This window comes from Chiloscyllium plagiosum, unplaced genomic scaffold, assembly GCF_037043375.1.
Source record: "Chiloscyllium plagiosum isolate Xiang-an unplaced genomic scaffold, Cpla_swu_hap1 HiC_scaffold_6, whole genome shotgun sequence".
Taxonomy (NCBI): domain Eukaryota; kingdom Metazoa; phylum Chordata; class Chondrichthyes; order Orectolobiformes; family Hemiscylliidae; genus Chiloscyllium; species Chiloscyllium plagiosum.
The window spans coordinates 71301169-71325819 of record NW_028270144.1 but is presented as its reverse complement, the minus strand read 5'-3'; the positions used below and the strand labels follow the sequence as shown (position 1 = coordinate 71325819).

Below are 24651 nucleotides of genomic sequence, written 5' to 3'. Positions count from 1 at the left end.
AGAAGGGTGGGACAAGGGGGGGAGAAGGGAGGGGGGTCAGGTACAGGGGGGAGGAGAAGGGAGGGGTTCAGGTACGGCGGGGGAGAAGGGAGGGGGGGTCAGGTACAGGGGGGGAGAAGGGAGGGTCAGGTACGGGGGGGGAGAAGGGAGGGGGTCAGGTACGGGGGGGGAGAAGGGAGGGGGTCAGGTACGGGGGGGGAGAAGGGAGGGGCTCAGGTACGGGGGGGGAGAAGGGAGGGGCTCAGGTACGGTGGGGGAGAAGGGAGGGGGGTCAGGTACGGGGTGGGGAGAAGGGAGGGGGGTCAGGTACGGGGGGGGAGAAGGGAGGGGGATCAGGTACAGGGCGGGGGAGAAGGGAGGGGGGTCAGGTACGGGGCGGGGGAGAAGGGAGCGGGGTCAGGTACGGGGGGGGGAGAAGGGAGGGGGATCAGGTACGGGGCGGGGGAGAAGGGAGGGGGGTCAGGTACGGGGCGGGGGAGAAGGGAGGGGGTTCAGGTACAGGGCGGGGGAGAAGGGAGGGGGGTCAGGTACGGGGGGGTGAGAAGGGAGGGGGGTCAGGTACGGGGGGGTGAGAAGGGAGGGGGGTCAGGTACGGGGGGGTGAGAAGGGTGGGACAAGGGGGGGAGAAGGGAGGGTGGTCAGGTACAGGGGGGAGGAGAAGGGAGGGGTTCAGGTACGGCGGGGGAGAAGGGAGGGGGGGTCAGGTACAGGGGGGTAGGGGGGGTCAGGTACGGGGGGGGAGAAGGGAGGGGGTCAGGTACAGGGGGGGGAGAAGGGAGGGGCTCAGGTACGGTGGGGGAGAAGGGAGGGGGGTCAGGTACGGGGTGGGGAGAAGGGGAGGGGTGTCAGGTACGGGGTGGGGAGAAGGGAGGGGGGTCAGGTACGGGGTGGGGAGAAGGGGAGGGGTGTCAGGTACGGGGTGGGGAGAAGGGAGGGGGGTCAGGTACGGGGTGGGGAGAAGGGAGGGGTGTCAGGTATGGGGGAGGGAGAAGGGAGGGGGGTCAGGTACAGGGCGGGGGAGAAGGGAGGGGGGTCAGGTACGGGGTAGGGAGAAGGGAGGGGTGTCAGGTACGGGGGGGAGAAGGGAGGGGATCAGGTACAGGGCGGGGGAGAAGGGAGGGGTGTCAGGTACGGGGGGGAGAAGGGAGGGGATCAGGTACAGGGGCGGGGGAGAAGGGAGGGGGGTCAGGTACGGGGGGGGGGGAGAAGGGAGGGGGGTCAGGTACAGGGCGGGGGAGAAGGGAGGGGGGTCAGGTACGGGGGGGGGAGAAGGGAGGGGGGTCTGGTACAGGGCGGGGGAGAAGGGAGGGGGGTCTGGTACAGGGCGGGGGAGAAGGGAGGGGGGTCTGGTACAGGGCGGGGGAGAAGGGAGGGGGGTCTGGTACAGGGCGGGGGAGAAGGGAGGGGGGTCTGGTACAGGGCGGGGGAGAAGGGAGGGGGGTCTGGTACAGGGCGGGGGAGAAGGGAGGGGGGTCTGGTACAGGGCGGGGGAGAAGGGAGGGGGGTCTGGTACAGGGCGGGGGAGAAGGGAGGGGGGTCTGGTACAGGGCGGGGGAGAAGGGAGGGGGGTCTGGTACAGGGCGGGGGAGAAGGGAGTGGGGTCTGGTACAGGGCGGGGGAGAAGGGAGGGGGGTCTGGTACAGGGCGGGGGAGAAGGGAGGGGGGTCTGGTACAGGGCGGGGGAGAAGGGAGGGGGGTCAGGTACAGGGGGGAGAAGGGAGGGGGGTCAGGTACAGGGGGGGAGAAGGGTGGGACAAGGGGGGGAGAAGGGAGGGGGGTCAGGTACAGGGGGGAGGAGAAGGGAGGGGTTCAGGTACGGCGGGGGAGAAGGGAGGGGGGGTCAGGTACAGGGGGGGTAGGGGGGGTCAGGTACGGGGGGGGGAGAAGGGAGGGGGTCAGGTACGGGGGGAGAGTTGGGAGGGGGTTCAGGTACGGGGTGGGGAGAAGGGAGGGGGGTCAGGTACGGGGGGGAGAAGGGAGGGGGGTCAGGTACAGGGGGGGAGAAGGGTGGGACAAGGGGGGGAGAAGGGAGGGGGGTCAGGTACAGGGGGGAGGAGAAGGGAGGGGTTCAGGTACGGCGGGGGAGAAGGGAGGGGGGGTCAGGTACAGGGGGGGTAGGGGGGGTCAGGTACGGGGGGGGGAGAAGGGAGGGGGTCAGGTACGGGGGGAGAGTTGGGAGGGGGTTCAGGTACGGGGTGGGGAGAAGGGAGGGGGGTCAGGTACGGGGGGGGAGAAGGGAGGCGGATCAGGTACAGGGCGGGGGAGAAGGGAGGGGGGTCAGGTACGGGGCGGGGGAGAAGGGAGGGGGGTCAGGTACGGGGTGGGGAGAAGGGAGGGCGGTCAGGTACGGGGGGGTGAGAAGGGAGGGGGGTCAGGTACAGGGCGGGGGAGAAGGGAGGGGGTTCAGGTACAGGGCGGGGGAGAAGGGAGGGGGGTCAGGTACGGGGGGGTGAGAAGGGAGGGCGGTCAGGTACGGGGGGGTGAGAAGGGAGGGCGGTCAGGTACGGGGGGCGGGAGAAGGGAGGGGGGTCAGGTACGGGGGGCGGGAGAAGGGAAGGGGGTCAGGTACGGGGGGCGGGAGAAGGGAAGGGGGTCAGGTACGGTGGGGGGAGAAGGGAAGGGGGTCAGGTACGGTGGGGGGAGAAGGGAATAGGGTCAGGTACGGGGGGGGGGGAGAAGGGAGGGGGGTCAGGTACGGGGGGTGGGGAGAAGGGAGGGGGGTCAGGTACGGGGGGTGGGGAGAAGGGAGGGGGGTCAGGTACGGGGGGTGGGGAGAAGGGAGGGGGGTCAGGTACGGGGGGTGGGGAGAAGGGAGGGGGGTCAGGTACGGGGGGTGGGGAGAAGGGAGGGGGGTCAGGTACGGGGGGTGGGGAGAAGGGAGGGGGGTCAGGTACGGGGGGTGGGGAGAAGGGAGGGGGGTCAGGTACGGGGGGTGGGGAGAAGGGAGGGGGGTCAGGTACGGGGGGGGAGAAGGGAGGGGGGTCAGGTACGGGGGGGGGAGAAGGGAGGGGGGTCAGGTACGGGGGCGGGGAGAAGGGAGGGGGGTCAGGTACGGGGGGGGGAGAAGGGAGGGGGGTCAGGTACGGGGGGGGGAGAAGGGAGGGGGGTCAGGTACGGGGGGGGAGAAGGGAGGGGGTCAGGTACGGGAGGGGGGAGAAGGGAGGGGGGTCAGGTACGGGGGTGGGGGGGAGAAGGGAGGGGGGTCAGGTACGGGGTGGGAGAAGGGAGGGGGTTCAGGTACGGGGGGGGAAGAAGGGAGGGGGGTCAGGTACGGAGTGTGGAGGGAGGTGGAGTCAGGTACGGGGGTGGGGTGGAGGGAGGGGGAGTCAGGTACGGGGGGTTCAGGTACTGTGGGGAGGAGGGAGGGGGGTGTCAGGTACTGTGGGGAGGAGGGAGGGGGTCAGGTAGTGTGGGGAGGCGGGAGTCAGGTACCGGGGGGTTCAGGTACTGTGGGGAGGAGGGAGGGGGGTCAGGTACCGGGGGGGTCAGGTACTGTGGGGAGGAGGGAGGGGGGTGTCAGGTACTGTGGGGAGGAGGGAGGGGGTCAGGTAGTGTGGGGGAGGAGGGTGCGGGGTCAGGTACTCGGGGTGGGGGGTCAGGTACGGGGGAGAAAGGGGGGTCAGGTACGGGGGAGAGAGGGGTGGTCAGGTACTGGGGAGGTCAGGTACTGGGGGAGGGGGAAGGGGGTATCAGGAACTGGGTGAAGGGGGTCAGCCACTGGGGGGCGGAGGGTGCGGGGTCAGGTACTCAGGGTGGTGGGTCAGGTACGGGGGAGAGAGGCGGGGTCAGGTACTGGGGGAGAGGGGAGGTCAGGTACTGGGGAGGTCAGGTACTGGGGGGAGAGGGATGGTCAGGTACTGGGGAGGTCAGGTACTGGGGGAGGGGTGTCAGGTACTGGGGGGAGGGGTGTCAGGTATGGGAGGAATCAGGTACTGGGGGAGGAAGGGGGGTCAGGTACTTGGCGGGGGAGATGGTGGATCAGGTACTGGGGGGGGGAGGAGGGAGGGGGGGGTCAGGTACTGAGGGGGAGGAGGGGGAGTCAGGTACTGGGGGGATGGGGGGTGTCAGGTACTTGGGGGGAGGGTCCAGCTTCTGGGGGTGGAGGGAGGGGGGTCAGGTACTGGGTGGGGGAGGGGGGGGGAGTGGAGGGTCAGATACTGGGGGCGGTAAGGGGGAGGGAGATGGTCAGGTACAGGGGGGGGGGTCAGGTACTGGGGGGGGGGGGTGGAGGGACAGGGTCAAGTACTGGGGGTGTGGGGGTGGTAGGGTCAGGTACAGGGGGGGATGTTAGGTACCGGTGGGGAGGGAGTCAGGTACGGGTGGTGGTGTCAGTTATAGGGGTGGGAGCGAGACAGCTGTAGGTTACCTGGAGGGGAGGTACTAGGTGGGTGGGTGGGGAAAAGTTCTGGGGAGGGGTGCGCTGCAGGTAAAGGTGGAGAGGTGTGGCAGGAGGTGAAGAGATGGGGGTGGCAGGCACCTGGGACATGGGGGTGATAAGTACTCGGCACCTTGATGGGACAGGGCATATGCTGGGGGGAGGGCTTTGAAGAGGTAGATGCTTTGAGGGTATAGGGTTAGGTAATGGGGAAGAAGGTAATAGAGGGATAGGTGAGAGGATCAGGGAGAAGAGGATAGGGAGTGGAATTGTAGTAGGAGAAGTGGGGGTAGGTTGGAGTCAGGAGATTGGGGAGGGAGGTACTGGGTAGTTGGGGTAGGAGGTGAGGGGTTAATGGAGAGGAGGAAGTGGAGACTCGGGGAGAATATGGGGGTTTGGCAGAGAAGTGGTGAAGGAAGGAAAGTGGAGGTGTAGGAGGAAGGAATTTGGAGGACAGAGGGATTTGAAGAGAGGGTAGTGATTGTGGAGGAGGAGCAGGAGTAAGGGGAGGTTTAAATGAAGAATGGTAGATGCTAGGGATTAGGTTAGAAGGAAGGGCAAGAGAATGGTGTGGTTTTGTGGAAGAGTGTGAGGGTAGCAAAGGAAAGATGGCTCATCAGGTGTGAAAGAAGAGAGCAGGATATCAAGGATAGCATGGGGGAGGGTAGACAAGGGAAGCTTTTTTTTAAACAAAGGAGAATTTAAGTCATATGTTTGTTATGGGCTTTATTCTTTTTTTCTAGATACGGTGATAGTTCACCTAAAGAGAGTGTGCAGGGAGTAATAGGGATCCCTAGGTCCAACCGGGACCAATTGGGATGTGGCCCCAACACCGAATACTTCATACCTCGGTCAGGGGAACCATGGATAGCTCTGATTGCGAGAGGAAATTGTACTTTCAAGGAGAAAATTTTGAATGCTGCCAAAAAATTGGCATCTGCAGTTGTGATTTACAACTTTCTTGGTACTGGGAATGCAACAGTAACCATGAATCACATTGGTAAGTTTTAGTATATCACAGTTTGTAAAAACAGTTGACCATAACTGGTTAATCTTGTTTTTAAATTGTAATTTTGTCCTTTTGGGAAAACGTATGTGTTTCTTTGTTGTTAGTGCAATGGTGTGAATTGTTCTTATGTTGTTGCATAAGCAATTGTACATCACCCCCTGACGTCATCAATGCCTCCTGAACAGGTTGTTGTCTTTATTAAAAGATTACTGAAAGTTTAGTTACAGACATTAAAAATGTTTGAATTGTGAGTTCTGATTGCATAAAAATGAGATTGTGTCCAACAAAAAAAAACAGTTCTTCTAACTGATTAATAACCTTACTTTTTGAGCAAAGATAACTGATTCATAACATTGCGAACAGTTTTTATTTGCAGCAGAACAGTTTATGTATGCCGAAGTTACTGTGTATTTGTCCTTGTTTCTGAAATCACTTCTGTATTGAAGGAAGTGGGTGAGGAAATTGTGGAAGTGTTTGTATTTTGACCTGGTAAGGACAGGATTTCTTATTTTTCTTAACTTCCCATTTGTTTGATTGCAACTGGTTTTTGAACTTTAAAATAGCATGCTGTATTGCGAGTTCATATGTACTTGTCAGAATAAAGAAATTAGCCAGGCAAGTTTCTTAAATTAGATAAGGCAGTTACTTTTATTGCTAAAAGGCATTTAGATCTTAATTTGTATTCATTATATTTATAAAAATGTACAAGTATTTTGTAATGCATGGCCTCTCATTCACCTGCTGTCACTTGCCATCTATCCTGCCCTTACATGATCCTGGGTTTGGAAGGTGCTGTCTAAGGAACCTTGGTGCATTTATGCATTGCATCTTGTAGATGGTTCAACCCGCTGCTACTGAGCATTGGTGGTAGTGGAAGGAATGAATGTTTGAGGATATGTTGTCAGTCTGTTTTGACCTAAATGGTCTCATGTTTCTTGAGAATAGGGAGTATTCTTTCACACTCCTGACTTTTGCTGCCTTGGTGAACAAGTTTTGGAAAGTCAGTTGATGAGTTATTCATTGCAGAATTGCTAGGCTTTGTCCTGCTCTGGTAGGCCAGTTCAGTTTAATTTCTGGTTAGCGGTGACCACAGCACGTTGCTAATTTGGGAATTCAGTGATGGTCATAGCATTGCATGTTGAGAAGCCATGTTTAGGTTCATTCTGTTTGGAGATGGCATGAATGTTACTTGCTACGTGTCAACCTGAACCTAATATTGTCTAGGTCTTGCTGCATTTGGACATGAACTGCTTCAGTATCTGAGGACTCAAATAATGCTGAATGTTCTGCAAATCACCTGTGAGCATTCTCACCTCTGACCTTAAGATAGAGGAAACATCATTGATAAGACAGCTAAATTTGGTTGGATCTAGGGTACTACCCTGAGGAACTCCTGCTGAGATGTGTTGGAGCTAAGTTCACTGACCTCCAATGACCATAATCATCACCTTTTTTGTGCCGGATATGACTCCAATTAGCAGTGAGTTGCTAGAATATTGTAAGGGCCCAAAGCCTTTGCAACATCCAGTGCCATCACCATTTCTTTTCCTGTCACATGGAGCGTATTGAGTTAGCTGAAGATTGATATATGTTGAGGACGTTTAAAAGAGGCTGGGATGGAATATCCACTTGACACTTGTGGCCGAGGATGCTTATAAATGCTTTAACCTTATCTTTTGCACTGGTTTCCCAGACTCTCCCTTTTTTGAGGATGGGATATTTGTGGAGTCCCATGCTCCAGTGAGTTATTTAATTTATCCACAACTATTCACAACTGCAGACCTTGGATCTGAGTTCTTTAATTGTGAAATTGCTTAGCCCTATCTCCCACTTGCTCCCTATGTTATTTGGCACATAAGTAAACTTGGATTGTAGCTTCACCAGGTTGACGACTCATTTTCAGGCAATGCCTGGTGCTGCTCCTGGCATGCCCTTCTGCACTCTTCATTGAACTCCAGGTTGATCTCCTTGCTTTGTGGTAATGGTAGAATGAGGCATCCATGAGGACATAATGTTGTATATTGTGTTGGAGTACAATTTCATTTTCTGATTACTCACAGTGCTTCATGGATGCCCAGTCTTGAATTGCTTGATCTGTTCAAAAAATCTATACCGTTCACCACCTTGGAAATGGACACCAGTACAGGGTTTCCTCAATATGAAGATGGGTTTTAGTTTCTACAGAGACAGTGTAGGGTGGTCATTCCTATTGATACTCTCATGAACAGATTAACCTCTGGCAGGCAGATGAAGATGCTGCCAGATATATATTCTTTTCGTCACCATCTGCTGCAGATAGTCTAAAAGTTATGACCTTTACAATTCAACCAGCGTGGTCGGTAGTGGTACTGCTGAGCTACCCTTGGTAATGAATGTTGACATCCTCTATGCTTCCTCCAAATGCAGTGGTAGCATAGTGGCTCAGTGGTTAGCACTGATGCCTCTCAGTGCCACGGACCTGAGTTTGGTTCCACCCTCGGGCTACAAACTGTGTAGAGTTTGCACGTTCTCTCTGGGCCTGCCTGGGTTTCCTCAGGTGTTCCGATTTCCTCCCACAGTCCAAAGACATGCGGGCTGGATGGATTAGCCATGGGAAATGCAGGGTTACAGGGATAGGGTAGGAGGTGTGGGTCTGGGTAGGATGCATTTTAGAGGCTTGTAGTGGTTTTGATGGGCCTGCTTCCACATTGTAGGAATTCTGATTCAATGAAGTGGTATTCACCATGAAGGAGTACAGATCCATCAGCTGAGAGAGGGCTGGTGGTTTTCTTGTGTTCAGCCTGGTGCTGTGATACTTCATAGTCTGGAGTCAATGTTGAGGACTTCCAAGACAACTTCCTCCCTGCTAAATACCATTATGCCACTGCTTTTGGTCATACCCAGTGATGGTGTGACTGAGAGTAAGGTATGTTTCTGTGAATATGACTGACTGTTTCAAGCTCTTGTTTGATCAGTCAGCGAGACTGTTCTCCTAATTTTGGTACTAATGTTATAAAATGGTCTTTGTAGAGTTTATGGGGCTGAATTTGCCATTGTTGCTTCTAGTCCTGAGGTTTACGCCAAGCGACCACTAAGATTTAATTTCTCTTAGGCATTTTCAGTCGTTCATTACAACTCAATCATTTTCTGTGCCATTTCAGAGGACAATTAAGTGTCAACCACATTGCTGAATCACAGGTAGGCCATATGAGGTAAGGATGACCGTTCTCTCTTCGGTTAGTGAAGCAGAGATTTTTATGAAAATGCATGGTTATCATTCAATTTTAACTCCAGATAACGTTTTGAATTCAAATTTCACCATCCATCATGGTGGAATTGAACCCGGTTTCCCAGAGGCTCTGCATTACTTGTCTAGCAAGAATGTTGGCTCAACCACCAAGGCCTCAAACTCTAAAATTCAATCTCTAATCACTAGGAAGTCCACCTGCGCCATTGAGAGTGGAATCAATACTTTTAACTGGCCGTCCCCAGACTTACTTTCTGGCATCAGAGTGGCATTGAGCATCTTTGATTTTTTTACCAATCAGGGTGAGTTGCAACCAATGTTGCCTAAAAAGCCCACCCCTGATATGGGAAGGTGTTTGCTCTCATCAGTCCTCCTCTTCACTACTTCAAAAAACTCAATCAAGTTCGTGACACATAGCTTTATCCGTGGGAAACTTTGTTGACTATCCCTAATCAATCCTTGCCTTTCCAAATACGTGTAAATTGTGTCCCTCAGGATTCCCTCCAACTCCTTGCCCGTCACCAATCTCAGGCTCACCGGTCTACAGTTCCCTGGCTTGTCCTTACCACCTTTCTTAAATAGTGGCACCTCATAAACCAACCTCCAGTCTCTGGCACCTCACTTGTGACTTTTGATAATACAAATATTTCAGCAAAGAGCCCAGCAATCATTTCCCTAGCTTTTCACAAAGGTCTAGGGTACATCTGATTTAGGAATGTATCCACCTTTTATGCATATTTAAGACATTCAGTACCACCACCTCTGTAATATGGAAACTTTTCAAGGTTTCACTATTTATTTCCCCATGTTCTCTATCTTCCATACTCATTTAGTATCTCACCCATCTCCTGCAGTTCCATACATAGGCAGCCTTGCTGATCTTTAAGGGACCCTATTCTCTCTGTCTAGTTATCCTTGAATCCATAATGTATTTGTAGAATGCCTTTGGTTTTTCCTTAACCCTATTTGCCAAAGCTCTGTCCTGTCCCCTTTTTGCCCTCCTGATTTCCCTCTTAAGTATACTCTGACTGCCCTTTATACTGTTGTAAGGATTCATTCAATCTCTGCTTTCTATACCTGACATATGCTTCCTTCTTATTCTTAACCAAAACCTCAATTTCTCTCGTCATCCAGCATTGCCTACACCTACCAGCCTCTCCCTTGACCATAACAGGAAAATACTGTCTCTGGACTCTATCTCATTTTTGAAAGCTTCCCATTTTCCAGCCATCCCTTTACCTGCGAACCTGCCCCTCCCATTCAACTTTTGAAAGTTTCTGCCTTTTGCCATCCTCAATTTAGAACTTCAACTTTTAGATCTGGTCTCTCCTTTTCCATCACTATTTTAAAACTGATGGAATTATGGTCACTGGTGCCAAAGTGCCCCCACTGACACCTCATTCACCAGCCTTGCCTTATTTCCCAAGAGTCTGTCAAGTTTTGCACATTCTCTAGTGGGTACATCCACATTCTGAATCAGAAAATATTCTTGTACATACTTAACAAATTCCTCTCCATTCAAGCCCTTAAGACTATGGCAGTCCCAGTTTATGTTTGGAAAGTTAAAATCCCCTACCCTACCCACCTTATTATTCTTGCAGAGAACTGAGGTCTCTTTACACATTTGTTTCTCAATTTCCCACTGACTATTAGGGGGTCTATACTACAATCCCAACAAGTTGATCATCCCTTTCTTGTTTCTCAGTTCCACCCAAATAACTTCCTTGGATGTATTCCCAGGAATATCCTTCCTAAGTACAGCTGTAATGTTACACCTAATCAAAAATGCCACACCCCCTCCTCTCTTGCCCCCTTTACTATCCTTCCTGTAGTATTTGTATTCTGGAACATTAAGCTTCTAGTCCTGTCCATTCCTGAGCTGCATCTCTGTAATTGCTATGATATCCCAGTCCTGTGTTTCCAAACCTGTCCTGAGTCCATCTGCCTTGTTAGGCCTCTTGCATTGAAATAAATGCAGCTTAGTTTATCAGTCCTACCTTTGTTCTCTGCTTTGTTCCTGCCTATCCCATCTGTTTGACCTATTCCTTTCCCAATCTCCCTGCCAGTATATTAGTCCTCTTCCAATTCCGGTGCAATCGTCCTTCTTGTTCAGGTCACTTCTACCCCAGAAGAGATTCCAATGATCCAAAAATCTGAACCATTCTCCCCTGCACCAGCTCCACAGCCATTCATTCATCTGTTCTAACCTCCTATTCCTACTCTCACTAGTTTGTGGCACCAGGTGTAATCCAGGTATTGCTATCATTGAGGACCTACTTTTAACTTCCTGCCTAACTATGCTGTTCGTTCCAATGTGTAGCATGACCTCCTGCTGGTTCGTCTTCCCTTTAAGAATATTCTGCACTGTCTCTGAGCTATCCTTGATCTTGGCTCCAGGGAGGCAATATACCATTCTGATTTCTCACAGGCTGCAGAAACTTGTGCTTTTGACTAGACAGTCCCCTATCACAATTAATCGCTTCGAATCTGGCATACTCATTGTTACATTAGAGCCAGCCATAGTCCCAGAAACCTGGCTGTCAGTGCTACATTCCCTAAGAGTCCATCACCCCCTACGTTTTCAAAAACAGCATACTTGTTAGGGATGGGGATAGGCACAGCAGACTCCTGCAATACTTGCCTCCTTCTCCTACCTTTCCTGGATGTCACCCCTCTACCTGACTGTATCTTCAGTTTATCTCCCTCCCTGCAATTACCATCTATTGCACCTCATAACTCCTGTAAATTCCTTATTGCTTCTAATTGCTGCTCCAACTAATCCATGCGATCCAAGAAGGTTCACAGAAGGAAACCATAACATAGGGCATCATGCTATTGGTGTTTGATCACCAGACATTCCCCATTTCCATCCTTACTGTAATTGTGCAAGCACAGAGAAATGTTGGGTCATCTGTGTTTTCATCTTGCCTCTGCTCAAAGATTTTGGATGGTAGAAGTGCCCCATTCAATGAGGGCCATATTTGACCTTGTCGGCTGCTGGCTCGTGAAGGGGACTTGGGCAAGAAGTCCACATCTTTCTCAAATACAAAGAATTCAAAAGGGATAGAACCCACCCCTAATCTTTGCACATGTTGTACATACCCTTGTAATCTTTGTCTCTCCTCATTCTTCGAGCTGCAACCTGTAGGTTACTATCGTGTTGAATGGTTGACCTTTTAAAATTTTAATCATGGGATGTGGGTGTCACTGGTTAGGCCAGCAGTTGTTGTGCATCCCTAATTGCACTGACATTGTTGTCAGTTTGGAATCATGTGTAGGCAGCACTGGGTAGCGATGGCAGGTTTCCTTTCTTAAATACATTACTGAATTAGATGGATATTAACAACAACTGACAGTTTTATATAGTTGCTTTTAATTCCAGTTGTTTTTCTTGAATTCAAATTTGGCTATCTATCATGATGGTATTTGAACCCTTGTCCATCCAAATTAGCCTATAGTTCTGAATTACTAGTCTAGAGGCGACACCACTACGCCATCACCACCTCCTTGGCACACACAATGTATGTGACAGAGTCAACACAGGTATCTCAATCTTACACTGATGTTGTCTCTTCCATCTCATTTTTCAAGGTGCTCATAAGGGAATACCTTTTACTATCTCGTAATCAACTGCAGCCTTATGCAGGTTGGCTCCTGATATTTCCTTTCCACTCTGTCCTGGATTTCTTACTCTTTATCAGCAAATTGGTCATATATTGCTGATATCTGAATCCGAAAGCCTTGTGAGACAGCGGTTGGCATTTCAACCCATCCGGACTGAAACTACGTTTTACTACCAATCACAGGGCCTCAGTCTCTGCATTTGTGAGGTGCTGTCACAAGGTGAACAAGGTAACCTGGAAATAAGGACTATAGGGTCCAGCTATCCATTGCCCAATATTCTCAGAGACAGATTGCAGACTTTGTAGCAGGTTTGATGTTATTTGAATATTCATTTGATATAATCTCATTCTCTTAATTCCTCACCTGGGGCTAGTCTTATCTTCAGTCTGCATCGCAAAGCAGCTACATCCTCATCTTCTCCTCACTCTTGCAGGTCTCTTGCATGTAGTGAATCACCCAGTGGTACTAATAAATTTACATAAATAAGATAGCATCCAAAATGAATTTTCATAGTAGAGGGAAAGCTGTAAACCAGAGGTGGTTCCAGTAGGTTTGAGCTGACATACAGAGTCTTGCTTCAAGAGTTTCTATTGGTCCAATCCTACTACTTTCATTTCTTTATTATTAGCAGGAGAGATGTTTTGTCGTCTCCTCACCAGCACCAGTACTTCTGCATCACAATTTACTGTAATGGTTCAGCAGAAAAGGAGAGCACAAATTATAGAATAAATGAGCATATTCCATCTTGTAACTAAGGAGCCAGAGTATGGTTTGCTGTTTACAGGGTTGCCACAAAACCTACGTAGGTGTGTACCTAATAAGATACCAATTGGAATACGGCATCATTTTCACCATCATCTACATCCTCAGCAGAGATGTTGCCTACTGCTAATTGTTTGTGAACTGAGTTGGTTGCTACGCCATTTAGAGCATCACCATTACTGAACTTAACTTTTAATTCCAGATTTATGAATTAGTTGAATTTAAATTCCTGCAGTTACAGTGGTATGATTTGAACCCGTGTGCCCAAAGCACTAAATTGGGCATCTGGATGACTAGTCCAGTGATATTACTACTATGCCACCAGCTGCCCAATGTCACCTTGATCCCCTGCATTTCACAGGAATTATATGCAGTCTTCTCCTGTTGAAGATTAAGCAAATTAATGAAGGCTTGCATATGATGGATGCCTTGCAATGGATTCTCCTGAGAACTGTTATGATAATCTGCTGGTTTCACACTGTTCAAGCAGAAGGTGGAGTTCAAATTCTGCATCGCTGGTGGTTGTAGTTAGAGGAAGTGAGAACAGAAGTTGTGACATCCCAAAACAGTGACACATTTAACCACAGAATGATGTGAAGGATAACATTTTAATTTTAAAGGGCGAACACTATTGGTGCCAAAAAAATACAGAAATATTGGTCAATGTATTATCTTGATGTTTCTGTATTGTCGTTGAGCTTGATGTGGCTCTTGCTTCTTTTGTTGGGTGAAAAATGGCACTCCAGGTAGTTGCCATCTATCTTCATGTGGCATGCTTCCATTGACATTCAGTAATTCCCCCTCAAAAGACTGAAGGTCTGGTTTATTAAAATGTTGTTTGAACCTCTGTATAATGCCATGTCCTCTGTTCATGTACTTAATTCTGCTTCTCCATTTGAAGAGATGATTTTTGGGCAGTTTCATAGCGTGTGAGCCATCTGTTTATTCTGTCTGTTTTAAAAACTGATCAGTATTTTTGGCAACATCCCCAGCCACCTGTTTAAATTTTATTACATTCCAGATTTTTTTTTTTATTCACCTCAATTCCCACATAGCAGTATATTGTAGGCGCTTGTGCTCAGCCAATACCAACGGCCTTGCAAATGAGCTGCTTTTAATAAGTATTTACGATGGGAAGATAGCTAGAGAGGATCATTGGCAGAGGCTCAACTACAGTGTTGCAGCAATATTATAAACACTTCGAATATTTCAGCAAGAAGCATTGCAATGAAACTGATGTGGAGATGCTGGTATTGGACTGGGGTGGACAAAGTTTAAAAATCACGCGACACCAGGTTATAGTCTAACAGATTTATTTGCAAGTACAAGCTTTTGGAGCACTGCTCCTTTTAGGTAGCTAGTGGAGCAGGATCGTAGGACACAATTTATAGCAAAAGATCACAGTGCAATGCAACTGAAATAATATATTGAAAACACCTAGATTGCTGTTAAGTCTTTCATCTTTTAGAATGTGTTGCAGGTTTCAATTTATTAATATGTAAATCCCACAACTCATTTCAAGTCACATTCCTGAGATAGCTTAGCTTAGGTTTTGTCAAAAAGGTGACATCTCAGCTCAGGTGAGGTTAGAGTCTGTATGTATTCCAATCTTGAGTCAGGCTGGTTCTCTTTCCAAAGCAGGAATTTATAAAATGTCACATGGATTGACTGCCTGCAGATTCTGTGCTTTTTGAACAAAATAGAATGCTATACATTCAAACACAAGCACGCGTGCGCACACACACACACTCTCTTACTCTCACTAATGCAGACCCTCTCTTATACACACTCGTTCAGGCGTATACACACTCTCTTTCAGGTACACACACACATGCACCTCCCCCACACTCTCACCCATGCATGCACCCTCTCACAGGCATATACTCCATCACACTCATGCGTACACTCCTATCAAGCACATGCACACACTCACTCTCTTCCTCACATGCACGTCCACACACATAAGTCTATGGGGTGAATTTGCATTTGCAGATACATTCTATTTTGTTCAAAAAGCGCACAATCTGTAGGAAGTTAATCTATGTGACATTTTATAAATCCCTACTTTGGAAATAGAGCCCATCTGACTCAAGGTTGGAATACATACAGACTCTAACCTCACACCTTTTTAATGTATCATCTGAACTTTTTTTATAGAACCTTTTTTAAGTTATCTCGGGAGTGTGACTTGAAAGAAGTTCTGGGATTTACATATTAATGAATCGAAACCTGCACCCCATTCTAAAAGGTGAAAGACTGAACAGCAATCTAGGTTTGTTTAATATATTGCATCAGTTATATGACACTATGATCCTTTTGCTATAAATTGTGTTCTATGATCCTGCTCCACTATCTACTTGATGAAAGAGCAATGGTCTGAAAGCTTGTACTTCCAAATAAACTTGTTGGATTATAACCTGGTATTGTGTGATTTTTAACAATGAAACTGATGTCAATACAAAGAAATATGATCCTTGATGGAAGCTATGTTTAACCTTGATTCCTGCCATCTTTTTAATTTGAAATCTCTCAATGGAGTCACTTTCTTTTATTCCAGTTCTGCTTCATATTTGGATATGATCTTTTACTAACAGTTTACTCTCTTTATTCTCAGGGACCGGAAATACTGTTGCTATCATGATTGGCAATTCAAAGGGGATGGAAATTCTAGAGTTAGCTCGCCGAGGTATCCCAGTGATCATGTCCATAACTGTTGGTACCCGACATGTGCAGGAGTGGATGAGCTCTCAGTCAGTAGTATTTGTAATTATTGCTTTCATAACAATGATGATCATCTCCCTGGCGTGGCTCATTTTTTATTACATCCAGAGATTTCTATATGCAGGATCACAGTTTTCAAGTCAGGTAAATATTTATGAAGAAAATTTTAAAAATATTTTAAAATTTCCATCATATTTCTGAAATATTCAGTCAGACTTTCAGGTTCATATCTTTTAAATAAAGCATCACTTTGAATGTCAGTACACCGCTTAGATTTTTACTTAAATAGTTTATATAATAATCACAATGTGTGAAATGAATACTTTCTCTTTCTAAATTAGCATTTTACATTTTCCTCTTTTTTGATCTCTCACATTATAATCTTTTTACAAATAAGAATGTTCGTGCTGAATTACATCCATTTCTTTATATATGGCACATTCCTTCTAATTTTCCCTTTTTTTTAAAAAAAAAAATCCTGGTTTTAAAGTACCTTTTCTTTACACTCTCCTTCAGTTTGCTGTATTATTGTAGTACTTTGAATGTTGATAAGCCTTCAAATCTTTTCCAGTAAACTGTAGGTTAATGCTTTGTAGCAGTGACTTGAGCAGGATTTTATACTGAATTTTCTTTAATTATTATGTTCCATTGTCTTGGTAAAGGTGCAAAAGCAACATTTTTTTTGTTACTATTTACAGCAATAAGTAATAGTGTATTTTACTTTTATAGTTTGTTAATTACCTCTGTCCACTGAGGTAAATCTAGTTTGAGGTAATGTGCAACACTGCAACTTGAACCCTGTTTTCTGGCTGAGAACTGAGCGAACCATATTTGAGATGGAAAGATCTCAAATCTTGTTTAACAGAAAATGTCACTAAGAACAATCAGCTGGCCTGATGACACTTGATTTCTCGACTCACAAGTGAACCGTGTTTAGTGCTCAATTGCTCTGTGTCATTAAAGAAGTAAACAAGCCTTAGAAAGAACTGCAATTGCGTAAAGTGACTAGCAGATTATAGAGTCACAGAGACATATATTTCAGAAGCAGATCCTTCCATTCAACTCATCCATACAGACTAGATGTCCTAAATTAACTTGGCCCATATCTCTCAAAACTGTCCTATTTGTGTACCCATATAGATGTCTTTTAAATGTTGTAATTGCACCAGCCTCCACCACCACCCCTGGCAGCTGATTCCATACATGCACCACCCTCTGCGTGAAAAAGTTGCCCCTCATCTCCCTTTTAAATCTTTCCCCTCTCATCTTAAACCTAGCCCCTGTAGTCTTGGACACCCCTATCCATGTCCCACATGTTTTTATAAACTTCAGCAAAGTCATCCCTCAGTCTCAAATGCTCCAGGGACAGTAGTCCCAGCCTATTCAGGCTTTCCTTATCGTGCAAACCCTCCAAATCTGGCAACATGTTTATAAATCTTTTCTGAACCATTTGAAGTTTCATAACCTCTTTCCTATAGCAGGAAGGCCAGAATTGAATGTAGTATTTCAAAGGTGGCCTAACTAATGAATAAATTAGGATTTTCTTTTTCAAACAGAGGTTTCACTGATATTCCAGTTAGGCCAAACAGCAGTGGGAAGATGAAATGGGACGGTAGCAGCAGGCTGACAGTGGAATTTATGCCACTTTGGCCTCATGTAACTTGACTCATTGAGCTTTGGAGACCAGCAACAGGTCTCCTTTCGTTTTTTTTAAAAAAAAGGGAAGTTAAATTTCAGGCCATTTTGTTTTTGATTGCAGCCCTGAGGTTGCTCCTGCTCCTCTTAGCTGCATGTAGCTTTTTTTGGTGTTAGCCTCCAGTGATTCCTATATCCATTGTGAATTAGGCTACATGTAGATTGGGTTACCTTGATACAGCTGGATTAGTATCACTTGTAGTCTGGACAGCTTGCTTTTGGGAAGTAATCTTTGAAAAAGTATTTATGGTTTGGGTTTATGTGCAGGCTATGGACACTAATACTTCAGTGTTTACTCTTTATGGTGGTGGCACAATTTCAGTGAAGAATGCACACCTGCCAAATTGGATGATTTGGGATCCATTTTACTTCTTTCAAGTGAGCATAATATCAACCAGGTTCTTTGCCAAGGAATATAGAGGCAGTGCAACTTGTACAGCTGGATTTTGGAGCAGGTTCCACAAATTTAAAATTGGGTTAAACTTTAAATATTTAGGAGGCAAAAGTGAGGACTGCAGATGCTGGAAACCAGAGTCTAGATTAGAAGGGTGTTGGAAAAGCACAGCAGGTGCTCCTCAGATGCTGCCTGACCTGCTGTGCTTTTCCAGCACCACTCTAATCTAGACTTTAAATATTTAGGAGACTAGCTTAAAAGATATGAACATACTAGCTTTGAATATAATCATTTTTTTTTCATCTATCAGAACAAGAAAAACAAGAACAACAGGAGAGAAGCCAAGAAAGCTATTAGTAAACTTCAGCTGCATACTGTCAGGCATGGAGATAGGGTAAGGCACTATTGTTCTATATGTCTGTTGGCAGGATTTTGGTTTTAACTTTATTTTAGCAACAACTTGCAGGGAGTGAAATTTTGCCAGGGGTGGAAGGTCTTTCTTTGAACAGTTCATAAAGTTTGCTTCATATGAATCAAAAGGATACTTGGATTATTTTTCAGAAACTAAGACTGCTAATTGATTTTTTTTTTAGACATTTTAAATGTGTTGTGGTGTATTTTCTTGGTTTGCATGGACTACCTCTATATTTTGTACAATGCCACTTGTGCCGCACCACACACAGTCCTCTGCCCACACAGCCTGATTACAGGCTGATTGCTACACAAAAATAAATGGATTGTCCACTTTGAAAATTGTACTCTTCCCCACTGAGTTGGTGGTTGATTTTTGGATGACACTTTTCGTCGTAGGGCAGTGGATATTATGTGGCCCTTTTGTCATCTCCATAAGGTACTATGTCCAAATGTTGTAAATGGCCAATAGAAAGAAAAAGAAATGTATTTAAACAGCTTTTCACAATCTCCGCTTGCTTCCCAGCTATTGCAATGTAGAGAATGATACGATGTTGGAAAATACAGTAGTTTGCTGCTTACAACAAAGATCTACAACAAATAATACCACAATTAATCCGGTGATTGATTTGCTTTGGTCATGTTCATTAAAAAGATGAATATTTGCCAGGGTGTCAGGAACACCTCTCTGGGATTTTTTACATCCATCTGAGAGGGCCCTGTAATGTCTCATCTGAAAGATGCATCTCTTAATAGTCTGACATTCCAAAGAAGTATTAGTGTAGATTTATATAGTTGAGTCCTGGAACAGGACTTGATTAAACCTATAAACTTGTGATTTAGAGGCAGGAGAGCTAACAATCAGCCAAATATAATATTTAAAGTTCAATAATCTCTCTGAAGAATTGAATGGTCTCCGCATTGGACAAATATTTCAACTTGTCTAAAACTGATCCCCCACATCCACCTTTCAAGTGACCTATCTTGTGTCACTTTTCACTTTTTATCTTTGACAGATAATGAGTTTAATTCTTGTTCTGCAGTGCTGGAGAAGTTTGAGAGTACATTTTGGGAGGAAGAACAAGGATAAGAGTTTTTACTCAGTATGTAAAGACTCTGCAAAGTCTAAATAAATATAAAGATCTGGTGTTCAATTACATAATTCATTGAAAGTTCAAGAGTCACTCAATCCTCAAAAGTCCAACAGCTTTTATAAATAGGGAGAAGGAAATAATGCAAAATTAATGCGAAACATTCTTTACACTACCAAGTGTACTGTTTTGCATGAGAAGGGGCTTTAAACCTTTTGTGAGTGGGAAAGTACACTCTTGAGGTAGTTGAGATCTAGGGAATAAAGAGGGTCGAAAGGAATTTAATAGTTTTGAGACAATAGTTTTGAAACGAAGATTTTCTCATTTCTCCATTTGGGCATCAACCTAACTAGAGTTTTAAAAACCATGATGTTCTGTATGGGGCAGGCCTGAAAAGCCAACTGGTCTATTCCTGCTCATTAATGTTTCTTGTTTGAATTTTTGACTCTAAGCTGTCTTTAAATCTTATGTTCAACCCACCTTCAAAATTGTCTGTTTCCACCCTTCACTTTCTACACCTCAATTCATACCTCAACTTTTTTTACTGTTGAAAATAAGCCAATAATAAATTTAAATTTATAAAACCAAACTTCCACAGCTTAAATCAAAATGTGCATACTTATGTATCTTATTGTTTATCCAGTCCTATTCTTCATCTAACTTCAAACTTTTTTACTCTTGTTAGGAAGTAGATTTGGATATTGATGGCTGTGCTGTGTGTATTGAAGTATATAGATCCCGAGATGTTGTGCGAATTCTTCCTTGCAAGTATGTACCTTTTTGTTAATGTGATATATAATGCATTTGATTTCAATATTTTAACCTGAAGGAATATGTACAAGAAAATAATCTGAATAATCTTTAATTTATAAAGACCAACTTTTTGAAAACAAACTCGTGAATAAAATGAAATGGAGTTTTGGAATTTTTTGGTCTTTACTATAATAGCATTAATAAATTGAAGTGGAAAAATGGGCTACTGTAGAGCTGTAACGATCATCTTGATGCTACACAAGTCATCCAGCTCTGGGCAAGGGAAGGGTTCCTCCACAAGAAGAATTGGAAATAGAGTATAATTTACAAAAGCCATCTGTGCAAAAAAAGGGAGCTGAAAAAGGTCAGTCTTTTAAAAGTAAAACATCTTAAGATGGAGAGCAATTGACTTCCATCGAAACAATTAAACACTAATGTGAGACTGAATGACTATAATTCAGTTTGCTATTTTCCTTTGATTTCCCCATGTAGAGCACACTTTCTTTTGAAGGGAGAGAAGAGGAGAGATGTACAGTAAATCCAATAAGCGAATCATAGAATCCCTACAGTGTGGAAGCAGGCCATTCGGCCTATCGAGTCCAGACCAACCCTCTGAACAGCATCCCACCCAGACCCTATCCGTGTCACCCCACATTTCCCATGGCTAATCCACCTAACCTAGGAAAGATTATTGAGTAATGCAAGGTCTTATGCATTTCTGGTAGTGCAATCCAATTACAGTAAAGGATGAAGTGGATTGTCATCTGTATTTTTTATGCAGTTGTATTTGATTTTTGGAAGGTTTTCCTGTAACTATTATTCTCTAGTATTGGATTTAAAAAAAAACAATTGTCATTGTAAATGCAGACAGTGAGGTGTAGGTTTTAGCATTGGTATTGAATCTCTCATGTTAATTTCGATTAAAAACAAAAAACGGGACTGGGTTTAATGGTATTAATTTGAAGTGTAAAAACTAATTAAGTGTAAACTTAGCATTATAACTGAGTAAATGTCTTCCAATCCTTACACAATTAGGAGGATTCTCTAATTCAGAGGTTTCCGATAATTCACAATAGTATCCTAAAATTGTGTGCAATTATGTACACAGGTCACGTAACCAGTCAGATGGGGAGATTGTCGTATAAATCAAGTTCTATTTAAAGCATCAGCATTAATAACCATCCCTATTCCTAGAACCCTCAAATTTCTGTGGCCTCTAATTGAAAATGCAACCATATATGTCCAAAGATATGCAGGTTAGGTGTATTGGCTATGCTAAATTGCCCACAGTGTCCAGAGGTATGCAGATTAGGTGGATTAGCCATGGGAAGTGCAGGGTTACAGGGAAGGTTAGGACTTGATGGGTTGAATGGCATGGCTTGACACTGTAGGGATTCTGTGATTCTTTAAGAAAGTAACTGGAGAAGACCATTTTGCCCTTAGAACCTTCTCTGCTTTTCCAAAAGGTCTGGTGGAGCTTCTATCCTAATTGTACCTTTCCACCTGTCACCATATCCCTTAATTCCTTTAATATCCAGAAGTCTCTATCTCGAACATAATCAACAATTGAGCATCCACAGATCTCTGGGATAGAATACTATAAAGATTCAGAACACAGTGAAGAAATTTCTTGTCACTGTAGTTTTAAATGACTGATCCCCTCATCTTCTGTGTAGGTTCCTCAAACAATGGAAGTACCTGTCAAACAGAAGAATTTTAGATATGTGAATTAAATCACTATCGTTCTCCTAAACCTCAGGGAATATAGGTCTAGTCCACTCTGTTTTCCCTCATGGGACAATCCTTTAACTCCATGAACCACCCCTTGACTCTCCCTGTGGCAAGTATGTACTGACGTTAAGAACACCAAAATTGCATATGGTAATTATTTTTATACTAAATACTAGAATGAAAAGCAAGTTAATGCTTTTTTGAGCTGCTCAATTAACAATGGCAATTAAAATATTTTTGGATCTGATCTCTGTGCTTAGATTCATTTACCATTATAAGTTACATTCACTCTTTGAAAATTCATTGGAAACTATTATGTCTTAGCATTTGGTGCAAATATCAACATCGCTGCAACAGAAGTTGTACATTCTTAGATAGTCGTACATTCTTTGCCTCCAGCTTACAAGAATTTAATCGAGATTGAATTGAAACCATACTTCTAAACCAATCTCGGAAAACACGTCCAGCATGAAATAACCTGGCTAGCTATGGTTTGCAACTGGTTCATGTGGCTACAACAATTTTTGCTTATGATTTGTATTGTTCTTTAGGCATGTATTCCATAGAATATGTATTGATCCGTGGCTTCTTGAGCATCGAACCTGTCCAATGTGTAAACTTGATGTCATTAAAGCACTTGGCTTTATGGTAAGTGATGGAAGAAATAATTGGGTGAAATACTAAGTTATTTAATTGGTATAATGTTAAAAGAAGTGTGTAGTTAGCAGAATATATTAAATCTGTTTCAAAGGATGTTGCCTGTGTTGGAGGGTTTGAGCTATAGGGAGAGGCTGAATAGGCTGGGGCTACCTTCCCTGGAGCGTTGGAGGCTGAGGGGTGACCTCCATAGAGGTTTATAAAATCATGAGGGGCATGGATAGGATAAATAGACAAGGTCTTTTCCCTGGGGTGGGGGAGTCCAAAATTAGAGAGCATAGGTTTAGGGTGAGAGGGGCAACCCTTTCACACAGAGGGTGGTGCGTGTATGGAATGAGCTGCTAGAGGAAGTGCTGGAGGCTGGTATAATTACAGCATTTAAAAGTCATCTAGATGGGTATATGAATAGGAAGAGTTTAGTGGGATATGGGCCAGATGCTGGCAAATAGGTCTAGATTAGGTTAGGATATTAGGTTGGCGTGAACAAGTTGGATCGACTGATCTGTTTCCATGCTGTACATCTCTATGACTCTAAGTGTTGACCTTTGCTCTGTGTAAGACTCTTACCTCCCAGTCTTGTCACTATAGATTTAAGCTTCACTCCAGAAAGCTGAACACATTATCAGCTGATGATTCATATCATTTCTAAAGAAGTGCTGCATAAGTGGTGCTGTCTTTCAGATGAACTGTTAAGCATTGGCCTGCACAGGTGGTTTTAATAGATCCCTTGGCAGTATGAGAGAAGGAAGAACGGGGGAGTTTCCATTGTGTCCTGATAAACATTCATCACGCAACCACAACCAAAACAACTTATCTTTTCCATTTGCTGTTTATGAGACCTTGCTAACGAAGTTGTCCACATTACTGCAGTGACTATACTTCAGAAGTATGTACTGACTTTAAGTGCTTTATGTTGTCCTGATGATATAAAAGATGGGATATAAAAGTAAATTTTTTCCTCATTGAACATGCTGTTGTATATTATCAGTAAGTGCACTGCATAATTCCCAAAACAGTTGGGAGTATTTGTCAAATTTTATGAACAATTGTTTTTCTCTTGTCAGTTTTTGTTAATGTCATGGACATAATGTTAATGTATCCTGGACATTTTCTACTTATTAGGGTTAAGAATTCTTTGGGGCTCAAAAGGAATGTTGGCATGCCCTCCAATGTGCTTATCTATTTCCAGCAGAGACACTGGCTTGTGATCTGAAGGGGAGATTCTGACTGAATTTCTTTTCTCTAACCCAGAGGGCTGTAGCAACTTCTCTTCCTCTCTGTGAGGCTCAGCCACTCACTGGAAAATTTGTAGCGTCATGAAGACACAGATAATTCTGCTTGTACAGCATATTTAAATGAATGTAATGGGGAAGTTATCATCCGAGTTTAGTCAGGTTCTAGATGTCAGGCCCCAACTTCTGTGGAGCGCTTAGTCTTGATCACTGCCAGTAGACTGCAATAAGTTGGGAGAGTGCTGGGCAGCAGAGGAATTGCTCAGGTCCTGTGGGTCCTTTCTGGGGCAAGAAGAGGTGGCCTCAGCAGCTTGTGGGGCAGAGCCTGAGATCCTGAGTGCAGGATGGAGGAGGTACTGCTGTGAAAGACCCCAAAAGAGAGAGAGACTGAAGAAACTGGAGCCTTTTAAAGGTTAGCTGCAGTGTGGAAAAAATAAGAGTCGTGAATAGGACAATCCAAAGCTTCTGGTATATGGATAATTAACAATGGGAATGGGAGCAGGTGTACAACTACTGGAGTCTGACGGCATCCAAATTTGATTAGGCCACTTTTGGAATATTGTGTGCAATTCTGACCTCCTTCCTATCGGAAGGATGTTGTGAAACTTGAAAGGGTTCAGAAAAGATTTACAAGGATGTTGCCAGGGTTGGAGAATATGAAATACAGGGAGAGGCTGAATAGGCTGGGGCTAATTTCTCTCTAATGTCGGAGGCTGAGGGGTGACCTTTGTAGAGGAGAAGGTAAGGACTGCAGATGCTGGAGATCAGAGTCGAAGGTGTGGTGCTGGAAAAGCCTTGCATGTTATGCAGCATCCGAGGAGCAAGAGAATCAATATTTCGGCCATAAACCCTTCTTCGGGAATGATAAAGGGCTTATGCCTGAAACGTCGATTCTCTTGCTCCTCGGATGCTGCCTGACCTGCTGGGCTTTTCAAGCACCACACTCTCGAGGGTGACCTTTACAGAGGTT

General features: G+C 45.4%; 1 protein-coding gene across 1 annotated transcript in view; it reads left to right on the top strand.

The window, feature by feature from the left end:
- Positions 1 to 24651, top strand: part of LOC122551053 (E3 ubiquitin-protein ligase RNF149-like) — a 73202-nt gene that overhangs the window by 33247 nt on the left and 15304 nt on the right. The window contains exons 2-6 of the mRNA XM_087988111.1: positions 5119 to 5375; positions 15611 to 15861; positions 18117 to 18200; positions 19994 to 20076; positions 22344 to 22440. Of these exons, the coding sequence (XP_087844237.1) occupies positions 5119 to 5375; positions 15611 to 15861; positions 18117 to 18200; positions 19994 to 20076; positions 22344 to 22440 (772 nt within the window). The remainder of the gene's footprint in view (positions 1 to 5118; positions 5376 to 15610; positions 15862 to 18116; positions 18201 to 19993; positions 20077 to 22343; positions 22441 to 24651) is intronic.